At 41.8% G+C, this 24,627-nt stretch overlaps 1 protein-coding gene across 1 annotated transcript in view; it reads left to right on the top strand.

Moving 5' to 3' along the window:
• Positions 1–19,225, top strand: part of LOC110534522 (rho GTPase-activating protein 10) — a 61,454-nt gene extending 42,229 nt beyond the window's left edge. The window contains exons 18-23 of the mRNA XM_021619402.3: positions 1,514–1,673; positions 4,124–4,253; positions 6,915–7,071; positions 13,019–13,102; positions 14,115–14,215; positions 15,905–19,225. Coding sequence (XP_021475077.2) covers positions 1,514–1,673; positions 4,124–4,253; positions 6,915–7,071; positions 13,019–13,102; positions 14,115–14,215; positions 15,905–15,993 — 721 coding nt within the window. The 3' untranslated portion in view covers positions 15,994–19,225. The remainder of the gene's footprint in view (positions 1–1,513; positions 1,674–4,123; positions 4,254–6,914; positions 7,072–13,018; positions 13,103–14,114; positions 14,216–15,904) is intronic.
• The last annotated feature ends 5,402 nt before the right edge of the window (positions 19,226–24,627 follow it).

Raw genomic sequence — 24,627 nt, 5'->3', positions numbered from 1 at the left:
TTGAACTGCTTCACCAGTTCCCTATGCCTTTAATGAAATATCCCGCTCCCTCCATTTCCCACCCCCTCCTCTGGGTGTACCCCTCTCTCCAAACTGGACTGTTACAAGCTGTTACACAACTTGCCCTTTCAGAGATTAGATAGGATCTGAGATTTCAAAATCTTTGCTAACATTACAAGGTTTTACCTCAGCAACTCACTTTTTTTTTTTTTTTACGACAAACTAAATAGTAGCAAATTGAAGATAAGTAACACGATCCTCGTTCCCTGAGGCAATCAAAGTCTGGAGGATCTTATTTCTTAGAAAACCTGCCCCAGGGTTCTCAGAGTAGAAGTAAAAAGGCATTTAAGTGCAGCAATTGAATTTGGATTATCCAGCATGAAATTCTTCCGACTTGAGTTTTTTTATTTTATTGAAATTGGCTTTCGGGTGGGGGGGGGGGGGGGGGGGGGGTGTTGACTGTGAGCTTGTCCTGCAGGGAGAGAGGCAAAGCCAAAATTTCACACCCCAGTCTGAAATGGTTTGAGATGTGATAAAGGAAGGTTGTCACTAGGTGACATATTTAGGTTTGCAAATTCTCCCTTTCATGCATTTCCACCATCACTCTGCTGAATGACAATTTGTAATTTTATACATTTAAGGAGAATATCTTAACCGGTCTAATGACTTTGATTTTAATTTGTCTTAAATGTATGTTCTTACTATACAAAATTGTAACTTAGAATCATTAAAACAACAGTTGATTCGTTGTAACTCAAAATTATTGATTGAATTTGAGGTTTCTGTTTAAAAAATCAAATGCAGCAACACCTCATGGCACAACGCCTCCCCTGCATGTGACCTACGTGTGTTGTGTGTGTGTGTGTGTTTTTTGTTTTTAAATGTATGTAAATTGTAGTCTTGTCTGTCTTTTTCATTGTGTGCAGGAACCCAGTAAGACTAGCTTTGGCAATTGGTTTAAGGGTAATGGGAATCAAAAAAAAATCTAATCTCTGCAGTTTTTTGCAAATCTTCAGTCATTCTAAAGTCAAGCAAAAATTCCTCCTCTAGAAAAAAGCAACCCAATTTAGCGTTCACTTACTGTGAATCGGATGAAAGGCAACTGAAAAAGTTCAGAGTTTGAAGTGACAAAGTTTAGGAGAGAAGGTCAATGTTCAAGAACAATGTGTTGGTGGTGATGAACTGGGTAATGATGTCAGTCAGAACTCTAGCTAACACCTATGAGGCCAAGCCAGAGATGCTGTTCTAGACACCTCTGACTGACAACGAGGTGGTAGCAACACCTTCCTTCCTTGGCAAACTGTCAGACAGATGTTAGTAAGCTGTCAGACATGGAGTAATCAGATTTTCAAAGCGAATTTGACATTTTCTAGCTGAATTCTTTATAGTATACAGGCCTTCTAAAGAGTATGTATCCCCCTATGTAAAACATTTTTAAACGTCAGGGAAAAGCACTCTAAATCAATTGTCTATGAATTCATTAATTGTTATCCTCCCTGGTCTCCCCATGCAGTGTGGCGGCCCACAGTAAGTTGAACCTGATGACGGTGGCCAACCTGGGTGTGGTGTTTGGTCCCACCCTGATGAGGCCCCAGGAGGATACTGTGGCTGCCATCATGGACCTCAAGTTCCAGAACATTGTGGTGGAGATCCTCATCGAGCAACACGAGAAGGTAACCACTGGGTTCTTCTCGAACGATACAGACGTCCGAACGCACTCCTGAGCAGTGGTGGAATGTACTTGCAACAAAAAACTACTTAAGTATTTTTACTTATCTGCACTTTACTATTTATATTTTTGACACCTTTTACTTCACTACATTCCTTAAGAAAATAATGTACTTCTTACTCTATTTTCCTGACACCCAAAGTACTCGTTACATTTTGAAAGCTTAGCAGGACAGAAAAATGGTCCAATTCACACACTTATCAAGAGAACATCTTTAGGTCATCCATACTGCCTCTGATCTGGCAGACTCACTAAACACATGTTTCATTTGTAAATTATGTCAGTTGGAGTGTGCTCGTGGCTAGCCATCATTTGAAAAAAGAGAATTTAAAAGAAAATGATGCTGTCTGATTTGCTTAATATAAGGAATTTGAATACTTAAGTTACTTTTGATACTTATATTTTAGCAATTACATTTACTTTTGATACTTAAAGTCATTTGGTTTTAAATATACTTTTCTGAAGTAGTATTTTACAGGGTAACTTTTACTTGAGGTTTTTTTTTAAGGTATTGTTACTTTTACTCAAGTATGACAATTGGGTACTTTTTCCACCACTGCTCCTGAGCTTGTCCCCCTGACCACAGTAACGTCTATAGACCCATCCTCTAATATTGTTCCTCAAAGCTGCAACCAGAGGAAAGCTTGTCTAAAACCCACCGCTAAACGCACTGCTGAGACTTTTCTCCAGTGCTGGCAATGGGATTTTGAGGACATTGCTCTGAGTGACATTTTAGGCAATATTAAAGCATTTTCTCGTTTGCAATATTCTTCACATTTTATGAGTAAAGTAAAACTTAATGAAATCCCTGTTTGTCTTGGGCTAGGGCTCTAAGACAAATTAAACTAAAGCAGCTTATTGATAAGAAGCATTAAATAGATAAAAACTGTTTTACATAATGTAGAGATGATCACTTTGAGCTGACTACAGAACCTGGCTGACATCATTCCATTGGCCCAGTGGTTGACTTACAAAGCAGGGATTCTCATGTTGCCCCTTTTTGTGCTTAAAAACGATATCCAGTATGTCATGGTACTCTGACATCTACAGGGGTACATGGAAGGTCCTTTGCCTAACCTACAGGGTTTAAGTCCCATTTTGAGCCATGCTACGACAGAACTGTAATCTGCTTTTAATGTAAATAGTAATCTGCCTACATCTATAGAGGGGCTCAATTCCCAGAGCCACAACAGAAAGGGCTGAGGTTAGTATGTGATCTGTGCTAAGTATTCTGGTCAGCTATAAGATGCCAAGAGTACCCCTAAACTCAAACATGAATTGACTATGACTTACTCGTCAATTTCGAGATCCTCAATTTCTAATAGTCCAAATAATAGAAAGCGCTCAACCTTCAACCATCCAGCAATTAAAGTTTTGGTGAGGAGACACTTCCATAAATGTTCCAGAACTTCACCATACACACCACAAGGTGATGGACGACTTGGTGTCAGAGCCAGAATGTAATAACCTTGGAAGCTTTAAGAAAAGTGCTGAGCTGCGAGACGAGAGGTGAGGGAGTTTTGCAGCCAGACAGACAGACATTAGCTTTCCTCTCAGGCCCAGCGCCTCCCTCCCCTTCTCTCTCTCCTTCCCCCTCTCGCCAGACTGTTGATACCCCCAGATGCTAGCAGACAGTGTTTTACATTCACATCCATCTGCAGAGATGGTAGGGGGAGAGATTGCTGAAACTCTGCTGCTCTCAACCATATCAGATTTCTCTCACTGTAACATACTTTTTTCTCCCAACTTCCTTTTACTTTTCTCTCGCTCTCTCCCCTCCCTCATCCTCTTTACCTAAATTCTTTCAACTCCACATCTGAAGTTAGCAGATGTTTTTACATACAGACTATGTAAACAAGCTGTACAGTGAGCCTCCAGTCCAGACCTACTGCCCGTCAGTGGGTCAGCAGCTCCTAGCCACCTCTGTTTCCTGTTCTTTAGGCACTAAACGGAGCTAAAACCGAGAGTTTTTCCAATGAAAACAGTCATTTTTGTCTATTGTAAAATGTGGGTGCCCTAATAAACATGCTGCTTTCAGCAGATTCCCTAGATTCCCTGGATTTGGTCTTAGTGTTTCGGGGTCTGAGTTTATATTAACCCTGATGTAAGTTGCAAAGGAAGATCCAGTGTGTTTTCTTAGTATGCAATAAGTGAGCAAAGAGTGAGCAAATCTCAAATGTCCCTAGAGATACACATGCTGCTGGGCTAAAGTGCTTTGCTATCTGACTTGTGTCAGATGTGAGCTCTTCAAAACACACATTTTACTAAGGTCAATTGAGGACATGCCTCTGCTCAATATGCTCCATCTTTGCTTTGAGGGAGTAGTTAAACACATTTTCGTTATGCAAACACAGTATCCCCGCCACTCACACACGCTTTCTCTTCTGGTTTCAGATCTTTGGAGATGTCCCAGGCCCGTCTTCCCCAGGGCTCTCCGCCCCCACCAGGCAGTCCAAGAAACTGTCTGTTCGACAGAACCGACCCCTTGCCGTCTATAACCCAAAGAAAGTGGACCTGCAAACAGGTAAGAGACAGAGCCCTAACGTTACATCCTTAGCCAGCCTTGCTGAAAGGTTGAGTTGGAATGAGGGACCCCTACTCATGACAAGTATTTGACTCAGCGATCCCAGTAAAGGTTCCTGTACTATATAAAGCAGTCATGAAGCTAGTGTTGCGCCTTTGTAAACCTGCACAATAGCTTTATAGATCATCACTAATATAAAGGGGACAGCTGTACCACTACTGTACCAGTAGATATGGGTGACTACGCTGAAGGCTGCGTCCACACCTAGATTTTGTATCCATGGAAAACTGATAAGCCAAGGGCTTTTTTCTATGGGGCTGATAATGTTTGAAGGAGAACGGAGAGAACTGATGGCATCCATAGATTTGTCTCATTTTTACATATGCGACTCGTGTGTGAAGTTGAAATGAGTTAAACATTTGACGGACTACAATGGACCGTGAGGAAGGTGTGTTTCTCATCCATTTTCACACGTCTTTGTGTGGCCGTAGCTTCAGCCCCTTGAAAGGGAAGTGTATTAACACACTTGCAATGGGGCAACTGTCCAACAGGTATTGGGTTTCTGAGGACACGGCAGTTTGGAGTGCCAGGAATATCATATTTTCCTGGATCAAATCATTCACGATCAAGTTTTGTTTTATACCGTACTCTATTTTCTCTCTGTGATTTGAAATCTTACATTTTGCCAAAACTCGGGTGAAGCAGAACATATACTTTTAACAATATGTTGACACGTTATTAAATGATATGACTGCCAGGGTTTGGAAGAAAGTCGTGTCATTTGCAAGACAATTAACCAGGCACTTTTGAAAAATTTCTGGGCCAGTTCAATCCTGTGTTTTGCTTTTAGCATTAGCCAGGGTTGTATTCATTAGTCATCAAATGGAAGACTACTTGAACTTGTCCAATACTAAACACTTGTTTGCGCTTTCTGTATTATAGGTTTTGCTACAGTACCTTGGTTTCCATCCAATTAGCGACAGATTTTCATGTGAATATTGTCAAATCTGTGTAAAACAATATGCGCATCTCCCACCTGACGTTTCCATCAAACTGACTCATTGTGCAGAAAAGGCTGTGCGTGGATGTCAGTGCACATCAAAAAAAAATAGTTTTGCGGTTAAATTCCCATGTACCAAAATAAAATGGTTTCCATTGAATTATTAACTCTACTGATGGTTTTGTCACAAACTGTTACGTTATATAGCAGATGTTCCTATTCTGGTCTTATGTACGCTCTAGCCAACAGCTGTGTGGATAGGCTACCTAAAAGATTATTATGGATAAGAACAAGGTTCTTTTTTTTTGTCGAACAGCAATGATCATGTCAGCAGAATGATGTTCTTTCCAATAAAAAACGTAATCTCATGACCGTGCATTTTCACCACCCTGAAGTTCGTCGTAGCTTATTTCATCTGTAGCCTAATAAACTGCATGCTTTTCCGTGTCAACATATTGTTTGACTCCACGTTTACTGTGATATGATAGTTATTATATTAATATTACTGACATGTCGAATGAACAAATTGTCTGCCCGCATTTATACAATAATACCAGCATTTCCTGTTTCCATCAACCCAGTTGTGACTTTAAAAAATAAAAGATTATGATGCGTAAGGTAATTAATCCACATAATGGCACAGTCATTGTGTACAAAGCAGATGTTCCATTTTACAAGAAGTCTCTGGTTTTGATTATTTGCTTCTATTTGGACTGTGTTTTCAAGTAAAAGTAATGAAGTAATTCTGAATACCTCATTTGGATCGTGTAAACATGGAAAATGAGTTTTGTTCGACTGCAATATCCTCTTGATAGATGCTTCTCCTTAACTCTATACAGCTGACGGTAGTGAATGTTTTTAATAATGGTAGAAGAGAACGGGTTTAACTGGTTCCAGAGGCTCTAAAACCCAGACAGTCATCCATCTTGTGCTCAGTGCAACCAACAAGCAACAGTTGCTTTTCTCCGAAAGCTAAACGGCTTCTTGTAGTTGTGTAGACTTTGTTTCGATACAATCGAGGCTAGATGTCATATAATCATGGGATATATATATATATATATATATAGATCTCTCTTTCATATAATCAATGTCATCTGATCTATAAGACCTACTGTATGCGGGCCGGAAAGCTACAGTATTTTATGAATGTCCCTTTTATGATCATGATTGTCTTCGACAGAAACTGAAACCCTTTCTTCCACAGTGCAGCACAGCACTGTCAGCCATTAGCTTTTAGTGGAGTCCAGGGGGGGGACTGCCTAAACGTCACTCATTCAATATAGACTCTCAATTCTCCAGAATGGCCACCCTGTTGCTTTGATCGGTGTGGTGGGAAAGGAAACGACACTTCCACATTTAAACAAGCAACTTCCTTTAACTTTTCATTGCTGCTTAGGATCGTCTGTCCCTCTGTTTTCAAAAACAGGAACTAAGAGTTGTACTGGACAGTAAACTTGGCCTGGAACCTCCTAGCGTCCCTTAGTCATGGTGATCTCCTGGTCGTCCACTGCCACATTCAGCTGCTGTCTTTGGGCATTCAGCTGCTGTAGCGGCACAGGGTCATCCACAGAGCCACGTTTAGCCTTGCTCCCCTAATTAATGGACAGACGTTCTCGTCCAACAATTTGCTCTCAATGACTAACAGCCTTACTTCTCCTCAGTGTCACCGACGTCACCTGATGTCGGTTCCAACTCGGATGAGGCGTCGCTAGGCAGCAACGAGTCGGTGTCGTCCCAGTCGACTGCCTCGGGGACGCCTCCGGAGAAGGCCAACCATGGTCGCCTTCTCGCCAGCCTCAGCACAGGAGACAGCTCAGGGTAAGTGGGTCTACATGGAGAAATGCCTGCGGTTAACCTCAGCATCAGTCTACCTAACCCCCCCCCCCCCCCACTACCATCCACATTAAGATCTGTAGCTGTCTGGCTCTTCACCCTCTCAAACTCAGACAGTGTTGAGTGTTTTCTCTACTCACGCCACTTAGTCGCTGACAGGGACATGTTGGTGTTGCTGGCTCCATTCATACCGCAAACCTTCATATCTCTTTAATTGAAACTCTGTCTCTGAGAAACTCTTTGAGCTGAATATATCGCTAGTGTCATAACCTGCCCAAGAAAATATGCATTTTATTCTTTTTTTTTTTATGTGCTGCAAATTAAATTGATGCCCACTTCCTCCTGTCTACCCCTCCCAGCCTCCACGTACATAGGCATATCTTTCAATTTCCTTGCTTTCTCACTCCTCGCTCTCTCTATCCAACCATTCTCTCTGAAGTCCTTGGTTTCTTTTAGTTGTCTCCAGCCCACAGCTTGCCTTGAATGCTGATGCGAGAGCTAATAATAATATTGGGTTAGACTGCAGATGTTGGGCTGCTCTTTGTCTCTGCAGTGTCACATGTCTGCAGATTCACCTCGTGAAAAACTTTGTTTCATACTCCCCCTACCCCTCGCCCACTTTCCCTCCCTTTCTCTCTCTGAGATGCTCAGAGTGCAATGAGTTCTCACAAGACACACGAGCTGTAAAACAACAGAATTAGCACATACTTAACTTAACTGATTTCTCTTTGGTTTTCAACTTCTCTCTCTCTCTCTCTCTCTCTGTGTGCGTCGTGCTCGTCTGTGTCGCACCTCTAGCCTTGGCTCCGAATCGCCATGGTAGACAGACGGAGCTACAGTGGGTTACATAACCAAGACTAGTTTTTTTCCCATGTTTTCCCACTTCGTGGCTTGGCCTCTCCTCCAGTGGAACGGAAGGAGTGACCGGGAGGGGGTTGTGAATATCGCCATTATTTGTTTGTGAGACGGGTGGTGGTGCGTCAGCCGTGTAAATCGTATTGGCTTTGGGAGATATTCTAGTTCACTCTTATAGCTCAGCTCTGACCTTTTTATGAAGACTGCCGTGTGTGAGAGCATGGCAGGGAGCACCTTTCTGGCAGAGGTCACGGCACCGCCACTCTCCACCAAAAAAAGGCGTGGGAGGTGGAATGTGTGTACAACAGGTAGCCTGTTTTCAGATCAATTTGTGCTGCCTTGGCAATTCCTGTTTAGCTTGACAGTGACATTGACCATAGGAGTTGCCAGAACAGCACAAACAGATCTGGGACCAGGCTAGAATAACTACTTAACCAGCCTCGACACCGGAATGGGAAGTCAGTGATGTAGTGCTTACTGCTCAATACCTGGAATTGTACCTAATTAGTACATCTGTTAAGCTTTAACCTGGAAAAAATGACATTCTACACAAGTTGAACTAGAACTCTCTACATCAGACACTATTTTCTGATTTATAATTTCTGCTAACTTCAGTGTCTCATCTCATCCCCCAAATTCACCATCTGGATATCCCTGTGGCAGTCATTTCCAGACCTGGAGAGTGAGACTGTAATTCTGCCTCGTCTCCTCTTCATCTTCCTCCCCCATCCCTCTGTCTTGGTGGACAGCCGTGGATCATAGAACAGGGTTTCCTGCCCACCCAGATTGATGGCAGAGTTGTTTTTTGGTGCTTACCAGCTCAAATCAAATATATTTGGACTGAGTGATATAGAATACAGTATATACAATATTTACACACTATTATACTATTCTAAGGCATCTTAGTCACTTTAGAGTACAGTTTATACATATGAGACCCTGCCCACCACTCCTCCTCCAATCAGTGATGTGGAAAGTCTCTCTTAGCCCAGAAAGAGGGCCAATAGAAAGTCCCCCATTCACAGACCCTACCAGGCCTGGAGGCTGTGGGGTTGAATTCCTTTCCTGACATAAGGTAATGGGAACGCACCTCTTTTGTACAGTGACTGCCCCCATATCCACAAGATTATAAAACTAGTGAGAGCTGAACTGGTGGCCAGAGGTCTGCTAGTGTCTGATCCCAGGTATCATCTCCTGTCCTGCTGTTGTGCCCTTGGGCAAAGGCACTTAACGCCTAAGCTGCTCTTGATCCAAGGGCACTGCTCTGCTCTCAATCCAGAGGCACTGCTCTGTGGCTTACCCTGTGCTTCTCAACGTGCGTGTTTATTTGTGGGGGGTTTAGATGGGCAGTTGGCCGCGTTTCAGTTTTTCACAAAATGGACACAGCCTAGCTATTCTATTATACTATAGGTTTATTTTTTTAAGTATGCTTCCACTGAAAATCTAACTTCAGACATACACTGTACAAAACATTAGGAACACCTTCCTTACTACAGTGTTTCCCACAGTTGTCAAGTTGGCTGGATGTCCTTTGGGTTGTGGGTCATTATTGATACACACGGGAAACTGTTGAGCATGAAACTCAGTAGCATTGCAGTTCTTGACGCACTCAAACCGGTGCGCCAGGCACATACCGCCATACCCTGTTCGGTTCCCCCTCGGGACAGTTGAGCTAACATAGGCTAATGCGATTAGCTTGGGGTATGTGTATTTTTTTCCCCAGGACGTAGACATATCTCATATGGGCAAAACGCTGCACTGTTCAAATTACATTAGCTAATACCATGCTATTGTTTGACGAGTGTGCACAATTATGAACTTAAAGTTATTAATAAACCAATTAGGCACATTTGGCAGTCTTGATACGTTTTTAAGATGAATGCAATGGTTCATAGGATCAGTCTACAACTTTGCACATACAATGCTGCCATCTAGTAGCCCAAACCAATTTTTCTGGGCTGGAATAATACATTATGGCCTTTCTCGCATTTCAAAGATGGTACAAAAAAGACATGGTAAAAGATAATATATTATCTTTTACCATATCTGTGTTATTCTCCTACATTTTCACTACCTTCAAAGTGTTTCCTTTCAAATGGTATCAAGAATATTCATATCCTTGCTTCAGGCAGTTAGCTTTGAGTGTCATTTTCGGCGAAAATTGAAAAGGGGTCCAATCCGTTAAGGGGTTAAATCTTTTATCTTGCCCATTCACCCTCTGAATGGCATTCACAATCCATGTCTGTCTCAAGCCTTACTCTTTTTAACCAGTCTCCTCCCCTTCATCTACACTGAGTTTTGAAGTTGATTTAACAAGTGACATCAATAGGGAATCATAGCTTTCAACTGGATTCACCTGGTCACTCTGTCATGGAAAGAGCAGGTGTTCCTGATGTATTGGAAGTTGTGTTTGTAATCATATTTCAATAGGAAACACATTTTGTAGTTTAAAAACAACAAACAACCAATGTGTAATTCGAGGCTCTGTGATATTTTGGTTAACGAGACACCAAAAAATGTGTTTTCCTGTGTCTGGCTTAGTTGTAATATGTTTTTGGATAAATCCATTTTCCACTTGTTCATGTTACCGGTTTCTAGGGCAACCATGTTGAATTCATTGAACTTTCCCAACCATTCATCCTGTAATAATTTCAGTATCTATTTAATTGACAGGTCTTTTCCAGATCTTCAGTTGCCATTTCATTAATAGCCTTCGCTTGTGTAGGAAAGTCAACTTTTGACTTAAGGTTTCGATTTGAGTATCTGTTTTGTTTTTGCGTGTGTGGTGAGAAGTGAGGTGAGCGTACCCTCGTCTACACACTAACATGCAATTGTGTGAGTTTGCCTGTTTTAGTGCCTGTATACTGTGTGGACACACGCACCTACACACATCCACTCTTCCCCCTTTCCCCCTCATCCCCCTACCTTAGCAGTAAAGAGTGCATCTCAGCACCTACCCTCAGGTGGGTAAAGTGACAGTGCTCCTGTTCAGCTGTTGGCCCAGGCAGAGCGCCAGGCAGACAGTCTCCATCCGCACAACACACTGAGGTTAATGAGTGGATTTTCTGCACTGCAGTGCATGGAGAGGCCATGTCTACACTTGAGTTAATGCCTGTTTTCGTATTCTGATCGTGGAATTTCGAACACGTCATGCATCTACACCTACATTTTAAATGTGTCTACTGTGGCCAGTGTCCAGATTCCCTTTTCCCGCTATATTAAAATGCCAGTAGCCCTGACGACCACAAATGCATTCCTGACTACCACCTGAAGTGGTCAGACCGATCTGAACACAATCAAACAACAGACTTTTGTGCATCGAGACCAGTCTATTCAATGCGGTCTTCGTATTCTGATAGCAGAAGTCATGGCCAGAGAGGGGTAAGGACTATGTTCCCTCATTCCCATCCCACCTGTAACCCCTGCCCCCAGGCCCTCCCAAGCTGCTCCCTCTAATTGTATTTTAGTGTCTCTCTATGGGAGCAGCGGCTAGAAGCAATTTACTCATTGCGCTGTATTAGCATGGGCCCCGGGCAGGGAAGGAGGGAGGGCGGCTTGACGCTGGCTGTCCCTCTCAGCCCCTCTGTGCCCTGGCTGGCCCTGCTCCGTCTCTGGAGGTTAAAGTAGGACGAGACTTGACGCAGAGAGCATAGAAGAGCGCAGAGACACTCTCTGCCACCTCCGTCCCCCTAGCAGTAAAGAGCGTATGGCACAATATGAGATCTTTACTAGTAATGGTTAATAGGATTGGTATAGCTGTTTTAGGGTGAATGGTTGTGTCTATAGGGTGTCTCCTCTTATATCCATTTAGTGAAGATGTTATAGGCTGTGACCTCCCCAGGTAGTTTAGAGGACAGTTGAATTAGTGGGGAAGTGGAGGCTTTACTGTTAAGGGAATTGTTTCCCCCTCCAGTTACACTGTTCAGGCTAAAGGACCTCTAGTAATGGTTCTCTAGAACATTCTTTAATTTGGTGATACTGGTTATTTTTTTTTGTCTTCCCTGAGAACAGTGGAAGTTGTTCCTAGGGGGAAATACAATTTATGGGTCAATCGCATGTTCTTTTATACCATTGGACTAATCCATACATCAAATATCAGTCAAATAAGTGATTACGATGTAGGACATTAATTTTAAAAAATCAAGGGCATTATCAAATAAACTGTGTTAATTCAGCCCCAATATGAGACTGTTTTTATTTTTTTATTTTGATGAATTGTCAATAGTTTCTAAAGTGATGACCCTTGATTCTGTGCCCTGCTGTGCTTCACAAAGGGCCAAATCTCTCCTTTTGTTTTGCTCTTTCCTTTTTGAAACACTCCACTGATTTTGTCCTTTTTTTAAAAATTATCTCACATAAATAAACTTGTGTAGAATTTAAATGTGCCCTTCACTACAGAATTGTTAAAAAAAATAAACTACAAACAAAGGTAATTAGAACAAAACCTGTGAGTTTCTGTAAGCCTTGCCAAGGCTGTGTAGATTCTGGGGGTGGAATATTAATTGGCTGTGTGCGAAAGTAGCTAGCTGTTAAGTGTGGTGCTCTTCCCAGCCTCTTCTCTCTGCCACACACTGTCCCCTGCTGAAATCCCCTCTGGCTTTACCCCCACAGCTCAAGGGCACTAGCCATTAAAACCTCAGACTCTACCTCTCACTCCCGAACAATTGCTAATGATTTCAGTGTAAATTATAGCAGTCGTTTTGAGATGGCTGTGTACTTTTTAAAGTTCTTATTATGTTGGTGACTACAGGGAATTAAGCATGTTTAACTTAAACAACTTGAAATATGCGTTTGAGAAGGGAATTCATTTTTCAACTTAACGATGGCGGTCACCTAGACCTTCTCACTGCAGTAAAATACAGATGGGAGGACATTAACTATTCAGTTAAACATGCCGCAACAATCTGAGTTCATAGTCTTTTCCCTGGCCTGTGTGAAGCCTAAGACCCACTACTGGGTGGATGCAGTGGTCACTGACATTGTGTTGGCAGAACACTGTCTGGTGTCATTGTGATGCTACTGTATGTATTTGGTATCTGGTTATAGATGTATGTTTGTTCCCTCTGTTTGACTGCAGGGCCTGCATCGCTGTAGCAGCCTCGCGGCTCAACTCTGGAGCCCTGACCAAAACCAGTTCTGATGGGGACAAGACCGTGGACGGGTAAGCGCGCGCACACACAGGTATTTGAATGGACTCTGGGAACTCTGTAGACATGTAGCCCATAACTGTTATCCATAGCTGGGCTACCTACCAGACAAAAATATTAAGTCAAGCTTTCAAATTATGCTGAGGAAATTGCACATGGCCAAGTCATTATGGGCAATCCATTATGTTATTTAATATATATACAAAAGGCCTGTTCCTCCAGATGCAGTAAGAATACCTTCTATTCAAAAGAACAAATCCCAAAGTGCAGGTGAAGATTGTTGCGGTGACAACTTGGCACCCGCAGAAGTTTTTCAGTTTGAATAGATATTATGTTTTGGTCTCCAACGTTGTTGTAGCAGAGTGTAGCTATATTACATATTTGTCAGGATATGATGTATTGAAGGCTGAGTTTTCTACATAGTTCTCAACTGGCAGCAGGCATTACTGTTTGCAAAACAACAACAAAAACCTTGCAGAATAAACATGTTTTGTCAAGGCCAGAAAAGCATCTTCTCAAACCTTTGCAGGTCTATGCATGCATATAATGTCTTAGACAACCCTTTTATCTCACATTCACATTAAGAACGTAGCCTCAAAGTGTGTCTGTAACCACTACGGGTAGAATTTTTCATAAAACCGTGCCAGGAGAGGAACTAAGAATTCCATTTGGCTGTTCTGTGTGTGTAGAAACCTGCTTTAGAATTGCCCCGCTCTTTATCTCTGTAGAACCATAATGGTTATCTATCGCTGTGGCCTGACGCATGTCTGCAGTCTGAGATGCATCTACACTGACCCTGTGTCTCAGAGACGGGGTGGTGGTGTGGACTCGCTCGCCAGGTTCAGATAGCGGCCAGACAACAGTCCTCTTGGTTCGCGCCAGCCCCTGAGATACCCGCAGTCCTTTTGCTCATTTTCTCCCTGCTGTTTCTACTGAATACCTAGCCCAGATTGAACCGTGGAGTAATCCTCTGATCTCCCTCCCTCCCAAATCCCCGCCAGCTCACTGATTGTCTTCATTTTTCAGTGTCACCGGTGGCGGCGGCAAGAGAGCCATGGCGGTGTATCCGTGCGAGGCCGAGCACGATTCTGAGTTATCCTTCCAGGTCGGAGCAATATTCAGCGCCGGTAAGTGTTATCGCTCCGACAACGGTCGCTCACTCCCGAAATCTCAAAGAACCGCCCGGCATATTGGATTCCATGAGGGAACCGGTAACAGGACAGCCCAATCTGATCTTGATTCAGACTGAGGGGATGGAGGGCGAGAGGGGTAGAGATTGACTCTCCAGTCCATCTGAAAGGACTTGACAGAGCTCTAGTCAGTCAAGGGAAATGTTCTTGATACACAAGTCTTTACAACAAGAGGATTATGTAATTGATACAATGTGTCCGTGGCTGGGTATTACCAGCCAATTATCATTGAGGGTTTACTCAAGTATGCATATGGGCTGGGGTTCCTGAAGATGCAAGACACTTGCCTAGCTTCCCATCCATATGCCTCTTGCCAAAATGATGTTTTCTCTCCACGATGAGTCTGGATTTGCCCTATGATTTCAAAATGCCGTTCTGATTGGTCCCAGAAACCGATGGGTTGGGCCAGAGCCAGCCTCCATGATGATTTTATCAACTTTGATTTGTTAGAGATTGAATCGCTGATTTTTATTTTTTTTTAAATTTGTTTTGTACAACTCTCCTCAATGAGTTCTAGGATGTCAGATTCAGACTGAATGTATATAGCAGTTTTAATAGAGCAGAGGAATTAAATTCAGGGTGAGTGGTCAGGCAAGGGAGACGCTACTAATAAAATATTATCTGGTGTGAGGTTGTTTTCCAATTGAGTTTAACTGAGGTGTTTGAGATTGTAACTCAGACAGAAAATATAAAATGTACGCCCTCGTGCCAAAAATATTTGAAAAATATGATTCACTGTCAATTGGCAGTGCATGGGTCGACAAATGTGTTACAGTATGAGGGCAAATATGGGCAATCTCTTGACTAGAGACCTATATTGGCTTGCGCATGCATACCTAACCAAACATGGTCTCAACCTATTTTATCAATAATAGTTTTAATAATGGCACAGCTTGATTTAATATCATCTTGGGTTTTCCATCTCATAAGAAATCGTATGAAATAATATACACCACAAGCAAGGGAGCCAAATATCACGTAGTATAGAGATGGGTTAGAAAATACTAAAGTTATGCATCAACATATCTCAGCCCATTTCACTTTAGTCAAATATACAGAGTTTGGGTAGGAATCGATTGGTGCTGTATTTTTCTGCCAATATACCTCTGACTATCATCTCATATTCAGTCTGAAGATGGTCCGGCACCATGGGAAGACCAACTTAAAAATGTTTTCAAACACTTTGCAATGCAGAACTAAAATGAAGAATTCTGATTGGAGAAGTCCCTCCCTGTATGTCTGTTTTTAATCCATTTAGTGCCTAATTAACATGTCCCTGTTCTCTGAAAAGCTTATCTGTGCCGAACACAGCCTACAATGATACTCTCGAGTCATTCTCCCAGCAAATGGGGTACATTACCTGAACGGACAAAATGAGGATGATGTGGCACGGGGGCATTGCCCATCACGTTCGGTATTTCCTGAGCACAGAAAGTAAAATGTTTATTTCCACCACAATGTCAGTGTTTGCTGAGATGATGGTTGTTTATATACTCTGTCAACTATAAAGCTCTGAGCAAAACTTTCTCTCACTGACACAGCCATCTGTTTTCTAACACTGTTGAAACACACTGCGTTTACTCCTATCTCACCCTGTCTCCTGGTACCTTCTGTTCCCATCTGCAGTGGCACCTTCCAGAGAACCTGGCTGGCTGGAAGGAGAGCTGGAGGGGAAGAAAGGCCTCATCCCTGAAAACTATGTGGAGATGCTTTAGTCCAGAACCTTAGACCTTAGCCTGTATACTCTGTGGAAGACTAGCCTTGTCCCAGAGCTGTTTGTGCTGTATACCTTTATATGGTCATAGTCATTACCAAACTGTGGACGTTTGCTATACAGCAAAACATTGTTGGGAAGTCCTGATTAACAGATCTTGGACCAGGCTAGTGGAAGAGGGGTCTTGTCATCCCTGACAATCTACGTCTAGATGCTGTATGCCAAACCCAAGGGTCGCCTGGCCTGCCACCATCTATGGCGGTATCTCGCCCAACTGTCACCTTATACATGGTATCCATGAAGTCGAAGTTGACACACTCCCATTCTCAAAATCATACTTTTTCTTATGCCTTCAACTCTCGCGTTCCCTGCCCGGTGACTACTATGCGTTCATCAACTTTAATGCAGAATAATAATAAATACCCCCTAGCAATGATGTACAATCTATCTTGGATATAGGAAAGAAACATTTTAAGGTGCCTTACAACACCAAGACAGAGTTGACATGTATTTACTGAACGGGTATGTTTGGAAAATGCTAAAGAGTTGTGTTCCGTGAAGAATGTCTGGAATACTCTTCAAGAGGTGCTTTGGTATATTATGATGTATTTAATTGGCACATGGATTGCATTTTTTTATTGTTTTACCACAATTTTTTATTTTTTTTAAAGTATGGAATCCACCGTTGTGACTGATTGTACACTGACATGCTGTAGAGGAAGTCATATTGGAATGGTTCTCCTTCGATCAAACCATAGAAATATAATTACTAGAATGGTTTGTGTATGTCTATGGTTCAGACACTCTTCCTCTGCATACTTGTTGACCTAGACATTCAAGGATGTCCGAACTTATCGGGTCGTTTCCACTTCTAAAAGCACAAGGAGTTCGACACCCACCATCTCAGATTGTGCTGAAATCGTTTCTGTAGTTACAAACATAAGATTAACATTCCTGAATTATTATTTTGTTGAAATATAATTTGATCTAAGAATTTAAGCTAATTGATTGCAGTTAATTGGCCATTTTTTAAAATGGGATTTAAATAATCTTCAATAAATATAGTAACATCATTTGACCATAGTTCTTCCCACCAATGAGTAAGACATGAGGAATCCAATAGCCACCCACATACTCCTCCCCAACAACCAGTATCAGTTCTGTCTAGCAAGTAGTATGGAGCTGCGGCCTTGGAGTATTGCAACTTCATCCTATGTAAAGTATTTCCTGTGAATCTGGTGCCCCCCCCCCCGTTCAGGGAAATTTAATATTTCAAGTCGGTGGCATTACCATAAATTAGTGTGAGTACCAGGTTTTTCCTACTATATGCTGCTGTTCCTGCTACTGCCACACACCCTTTTATACATGTTGCTGGTCTCTTGTGTTTATTACATGGGTCACAAAATTGCCATTAAAATTAACTTTGCAACTTTGGGTAGAAAAACCAATAGCTTTTGCTCATGATGAAACTAAATTGTGGCCATCCTCATAATTCAAGCCAGTCATCCATGAAAGCAATTCCGGTTGTCCTTCTCTTATGCTTAATCTGTGTCCAGGAAATGACCCCTCTGTGGTTTATTCCCTTTATGAAAGGTCTGGATTAGTTTGACCATTCCTGGTGAATAAACAAACCATTAGGCTACAGCAGTTCTAATGGGTTCAATGTTATGCTCTTCAATGGGAAAAGTTTCAACACACGCTAGTATTTTTTTCAATGGTGTTGGGTTTAATGGTACAAGTTGCTAATCACACAACATATTTTCAAATAATTAAGAAACACCACTGCCATGCAATAGTTTTATAATTGTATTGTTTTGTTAGGTTTTGTCACATTTTAGTCACTAGCCCATTCCTACAAGTTTTGTGCTTGTAGGAAAAGTTTTCATGAGAATTGCACCATAGGTGTTGCCCACTCAGAGCTGCCATTTGTTGGGTTGAATCATTAGGCTGCTAAGACAAAGACGAACTGAATTGCTTTCATGGAGGACTGTCTTGACTTGTGAGGATGACTACAATTTTTCATCATGAGCAGTAGCTTTTGGTTTTCTACCCAAAGTTGCAAAGAAAATGTGATTTGTTTAATAAACACGAGACCAGCAACATTTACAAAGGAGTGTGGCAGTAGTAGGAACAGCAACATCAAGTTGACAAAACCTGGTACTTTCAGACTAATATTTGGTAAATAATACAAGTGATTTCAAATGGCAAATTTCTCTGAACGGGGGAAAAAAACTGATTCAGAGGGAATAGATTACATAGAATGAAGAAGCAATACTCCAAGCCGCAGCTCCATACTAGTTTGAAAGAACTGATACTGTATAATGACCATTGGTTTGGGGGGTCCTTGGGTGACTTTGGATCATTTTATTGGATTCCCCATGTCTTGCTCAATGATAGGAAAACATTTGGTCCAAATTGGCTGCTCGGTACTATATTGATTGCATATGTGAGTCTTGTAAATTAGAAGGGACAATTTGGGTGCGATCAATTAGCTTAATTTCTCAGATCAAATAAAATGTTGCAGGAATGCTAATTTTATGTTTCAAAATACAAAAATGGCTTGCCTAAAGGACATGGAAAGAATATCTAACGTTCTAATCAATTATTTAGGTGTGACTGAATGTTCAACTCAATGCAGCAATGATGTATGGGAATGTGCTTAACAAAGTGGGGTTTTATTGAAAACCGGTTTTATAGATCCATATTCGACGATGTTCAAAATCTTTCTGAACAGAGTTTACAAATTAGATGACGTTCACATCTTATTTTGTATTCTGTACCAAATTGACTGACAAGACAATATTTTATTATTATTATTATTATTATTATTATTATTATTACTACAACCACAAATGCAGTATTTTCCAAATCTTATTGTCTATGGCTGTGTATATAGTTATTTTAAAAGGCCACACAAAATGCCAAGTATATTCTATTCTGAAGCCCTTTTTCTTTAGTGGTCAACGGAATTCAAGTTTTTAGTGGTTTCATTTTGAGTGGTTTTTATAATTGTAAGTGTACTAAACACATCACAATACTTTTATTCTATTGCCGTTCAAAGAAGCCGGTTTCATTTTTCTAAGAGCTTTTGTTCTCTCATTTTGCATTGCTATTGAAGTGATTTAAGACAGTGATTCATGACATTTCTAAAGATCTTGGCATCCATTTCAATTTTGTAACATTGGATGTCCTCTTGATCAATGTTAAATAAATAAAGACATTTTTATTCTTTACCCCATTATGTATTCTTCTGATAACTGGAGAGTAGACGGACACCGCAGACTGAAATGGTCCTCCCAAAATAATAGTTTTATATAACAAAGTGAAATGGCAACAGCTGAATCGTTTAAATTAAGTTTGTTGGACTGTCAGGACTTTCTGTGGAAGAACAATTGAATAGAATATATCAAAGGTTATCATTTTGGGGCCCCAAAAATAATTAACAAATGGACATCTTTGGCTACTGCAGTTTTCTGAATCAACCTCTACTTCCTTGTTCTAGTGGTACATTGAAGTCTTACTGAATGTTTTTCCTTTCTACTTATTGAGTCATAGGCATCAGGATATTCAGCAGACCCTTTCTCTACAGACACTGCAGAGATTTTTCATCGCTGATTCAGTCTGCTACAGCCCTGCTGTCTGCAGTAGTCGGTCTTCCACTATAATGGAGGCCTACTTAAGTCTGCATTATACATTAGGATACACCAACTGAAAGCTCTAGTCCCAGTCTTGCAGCTGTACGACTACAGTATTTTCCAAAAGATCATAGGCTGTATCAACAGGCCACGTGATGTCTATCAAACCTCTCCCTCCACCTCAATCCTCCACTCACGTGAAAATTCTTTGGATTTCATCTGGTGTAATTAATGTACAAACTGCTTCCAGTGGGCCACTGGGGTGTGATGCATGTTACATAATAATTATCACGTTGTTGGCCTCCAAAGTCTTGCCGAGTTCAAAACCACAGGGAGCTCAGAAATCTGACTTCAGTGCAGCTTGGAACAAGATGGGAGGGGGGGACTAGCTCTGACTGGGAGACATTGTTTTGAATGCTCGTAAACATCGGCCTCTTTCTAGAGCTCCTGACCTGAAGATCACTGACGTCATGATTTTACCTAGTGTTCTTCCCCCCCCCCCCCCCCCCCAAGAGTTTCCAGGTGTCTTGAAAGCACCATAAGACATCCACTCTTATGTAGTCTGTACTGGAGAGCAGGGCATGCCAACTAGCTGGGTCAGATGTTTAGGATAAAAGTACTGGTTGGTCTGTGGGTGGGGGGGGAGTAATGCGAAGGAGGCGTCATGGCTCGACGTGCCCTCGAACTGACGACCGCGAAAGAGGCTGTGACAGTGGTTACATAATCAAACGAGGCTGAGCTAATGATATGGTCAAATTATTCTGTGTCGGACTGCCTTGATACAGCCCCTCTGTGTCCTTCTCGCTCTGTCTTCACTATCTGTCTCTTTACCTTGCTCATTTTCTCCTCTCGTCTCATCTCTTTTTTGCATCTGTGTCCATCTTACTGCCTCACATGCTGACCAGACCACTCGCTCGCATGTTGAATTCTGTCCCCCCACACCAGACGTGATCAGGGCACGCAGATTGAAATATCAAAACGTACTCTGAACCAACTATATTAATATCGGGACCGTTCGATAAGCAAACATTTATGGCAATTTAGCGAGCTTGCTGTTAATTTGTCCTGGAATATAAACATTTGGTTATTTTACCTGAAGAACAGTGAGGAGTTGGCATGTGGGTATATGCTCCTAAAAACCAATGATATGGGAGAGGCAGGACTTGCAGCGCTTCAAGAGTCATAAATAGAACCAAGTTCTATTTTAGCGCCTGGCTACTCAGACGCTCGTGAGCAGTGTGGGTGCAGTGATTGAGTAACATGCATGTGTACATTGTATTTTGCAACCCGAGCGGTGTGGTCTGCCCCGTTCTCGCTCTGTCTCACTCAACGTCTGTCTGTTCCACTTCTTCTTTCACTCTCCCTGCTGAGGTAATTTGTTAAGAACTGTAGTCACTCCTGTTGGATCTTCCCCAAAATTACTTATATTAGGACTTGAATGAGCAGGGATGAAAATGAGCCTGTGTTGCTGCTCACTTAGAACAAGTTGGCTGTCTCTCTGCCCGTCCGTCTATTCGTGAGATTCATTTACAGTATAGCCCAATCATCCATGTCGCCACCTATAGTTGTGTATTTTGATACAGTAAAAATCTAGCTGGATCTTTTTAATTTCCTCGGACAGCAGTTTTTGGCCGCACGTCAGCTGTCCTCCACCTCCTGCGGCACGGTGTCCTTAAGCACCTGAAAGTAGACCTTGTCTTTTATTTCATCATGGCCCCAGTCAGACCACTTAGCCTAGTGACAGCGTTCAGCTTATGACATAACAATGTTACAGCAGTCTCAACGCTTTCATTATCCGAAAAAAATGTGGCCAGCTGGCAAGTGTCTACACTGAAATGTTCAACTTTTCCCTGACCCAGTCTGTAATACCTTTACAGGGGTTCGTGCTTAGTTCCCCTCCTGTTCACCCAGAACTGCGTGGCCACGCACGACTCCAACACCATTAAGTTTGCTGACAACATGACGGTGGTAGGCCCGATCACCGACGATGAGACAGCCTATAGGGAGGAGGTCGACCTCTCCCTCAACGTTAGCAAAGCAAAGGTGCTGCTCGTGGACTACAGGAAATGGAGGGTGCCTTACTGCTTGATAGGGCAACTGCTTGGCATCCGACCGCAAGGCGCTACCGCACGGCAAGCAGTACCGATGCAGTCTGGAACCAACAGGACTCTAAACGGCGTCTACCCCAAACCATAAGACCTACTAAGTAGTTAGTCTGGGTAGCTATTTGAGTAACTATAAACTCAACATATAAAGTGGTGTTCCCATGTTTCATGAGCTGAAATAAGATCCCCAGAAAATGTATATACAGTGCCTTGCGAAAGTATTCGGCCCCCTTGAACTTTGCGACCTTTTGCCACATTTCAGGCTAAAAACATAAAGATATAAAACTATTTTTTTTTGTGAAGAATCAACAAGTGGGACACAATCATGAAGTGGAACGACATTTATTGGATATTAACTTTTTTAACAAATCAAAAACTGAAAAATTGGGCGTGCAAAATTATTCAGCCCCTTTACTTTCAGTGCAGCAAACTCTCTCCAGAAGTTCAGTGAGGATCTCTGAATGATCCAATGTTGACCTAAATGACTAATGATGATAAATACAATCCACCTGTGTGTAATCAAGTCTCCGTATAAATGCACCTGCACTGTGATAGTCTCAGAGGTCCGTTAAAAGCGCAGAGAGCATCATGAAGAACAAGGAACACACCAGGCAGGTCCGAGATACTGTTGGATTTGGATACAAAAAGATTTCCCAAGCTTTAAACATCCCAAGGAGCACTGTGCAAGCGATAATATTGAAATGGAAGGAGTATCAGACCACTGCAAATCTACCAAGACCTGGCCGTCCCTCTAAACTTTCAGCTCATACAAGGAGAAGACTGATCAGAGATGCAGCCAAGAGGCCCATGATCACTCTGGATGAACTGCAGAGATCTACAGCCGAGGTGGGAGACTCTGTCCATAGGACAACAATCAGTCGTATATTGCACAAATCTGGCCTTTATGGAAGAGTGGCAAGAAAGGCCAAGTCAAAGTCCAGACCTGAATCCAATCGAGAATCTGTGGAAAGAACTGAAAACTGCTGTTCACAAATGCTCTCCATTCAACCTCACTGAGCTCGAGCTGTTTTGCAAGGAGGAATGTGAAAAAATGTCAGTCTCTCGATGTGCAAAACTGATAGAGACATACCCCAAGCGACTTACAGCTGTAATCGCAGCAAAAGGTGGCGCTACAAAGTATTAACTTAAGGGGGCTGAATAATTTTGCACGCCCAATTTTTCAGTTTTTGATTTGTTAAAAAAGTTAATATCCAATAAATGTCGTTCCACTTCATGATTGTGTCCCACTTGTTGATTCTTCACAAAAAAAAATAGTTTTATATCTTTATGTTTTTAGCCTGAAATGTGGCAAAAGGTCGCAAAGTTCAAGGGGGCCGAATACTTTCGCAAGGCACTGTATGCTGCTTCTACTGTTATCTATCCTGTCACTTTTATTCCTAGTTATGTGCATATCTACTTCAATTACCTCGTACCCCTGCACATTGACTCTGTAATGGTACCCTGTGTGTGTATATAGCCACATTACTCATTATGTATCTATTATTACTTGTATTTTTGTGGGGGGGGGGGGGGGGGTTCTATTTATTTTAAGTAAGTAAGCATTTAGAAGAATATCAATCTCAATTCCCTTGAACCAGGCTAATATTTAGATATTCTATCTTGGTGGGAAAAGTTTTTCCAGAGTGCGATTTAGGCAACAGCAAAAAATGAAAGTGATAAAAACCAATGCAGGGTGAGAAGGACAGAAGAAGAAATTAGAGAAACAGAAATACATGTGAAGCAGAGTGTAGAATGTTGGGAGAGAGGAAAAAGAGGTAGCTGAGAGAGAAAGGGGGCCACAGAAGCCGCCATGTGTGCCGGGTGCAGCCGTGAAATGGGACTGATCCAATAGATTCTGTTTATCTGGCACGACCACAGTGAAAGCTATTGGAAATCTGGGGGAGATTTGGAAGTGGGCTGTGGATTTTTCGAGAGCGAAATGAGCAAAAGTAATACTGTCGGGTTCTGTTGCTGCAGTCTGGCATCCGGGATTATTTTCAGATCAGCTTTTAATGAGGTTAATGGTGATTCTGTCTACAAGGGTGGCTGGCGGAGGGGGGTTATAATATTATAAATGTCTCTTTAGTCTTTCTCTGCTGTTTTCCATCCCTCTTTCATTATCTATTGAATTCTTAAGTCTGTATGAGCTAAAAAAAAAAAATATTTGATCAGTTCATATTAGCAAAACAAACATGCATATGCATGCTAAATTCTCTCCCTCTCTCTCAACTCTCATTTTCTTCTCTTCCTGGCACATCTTAATTAGTCATCTGGCTCTCTATCCCTCCTCCCATCCTCCTACTCCAATTTTCCCAGTCTTGGATCTATATATACAGATTGGATCAGCCAGTGGCCTGAGCTGTGTGCATTCCCTCTTGTTTTCCTCTTTCAGACAATCTCATTGGAGTCTTCCGACGCATGCACACACTAGATGTTACTTACAAACTGCAAATCAAAAAAATACATTATTTGTTAACGGTTTTATTGGAATCTCTTGATAGTTTTGCAAACAGTACTGGCAAATATCTGCTTCAAGATATACAGTTTGTAGTAGGAACTAGTTGTTTTTATTCACGCTGAAGGATATTCATGTACTGTGGATAGTTGCTGACAAATATTGTACAAAGCATTGGATTAAAAATTTATTTTGGGATAAAAACAAACCAGGTGCTATTAATAGGAAATGCTGCTCTGAGCTTGGATGTGGCTTTGGGGATATGGCTTAGTCTCAATATACGGGGTTAATGTTTGTTTAAAAAAAATGTGAATGCTGTGGCTCTATTACAACTGTAACCGTCAAATAATTGGTGAAGTAGGACAGAAATCGATGGTAAGCTACATAGTGAGCTCAAAGTATTAGGACAGTGACACATTGTTGGTTGTTTTGGCTCTGTA

The sequence above is a fragment of the Oncorhynchus mykiss genome, chromosome 10 (genome assembly GCF_057628025.1).
Source record: "Oncorhynchus mykiss isolate SJ-2025 chromosome 10, ASM5762802v1, whole genome shotgun sequence".
NCBI lineage: Eukaryota > Metazoa > Chordata > Actinopteri > Salmoniformes > Salmonidae > Oncorhynchus > Oncorhynchus mykiss.
This window is presented reverse-complemented; position numbering and strand designations above follow the sequence as displayed.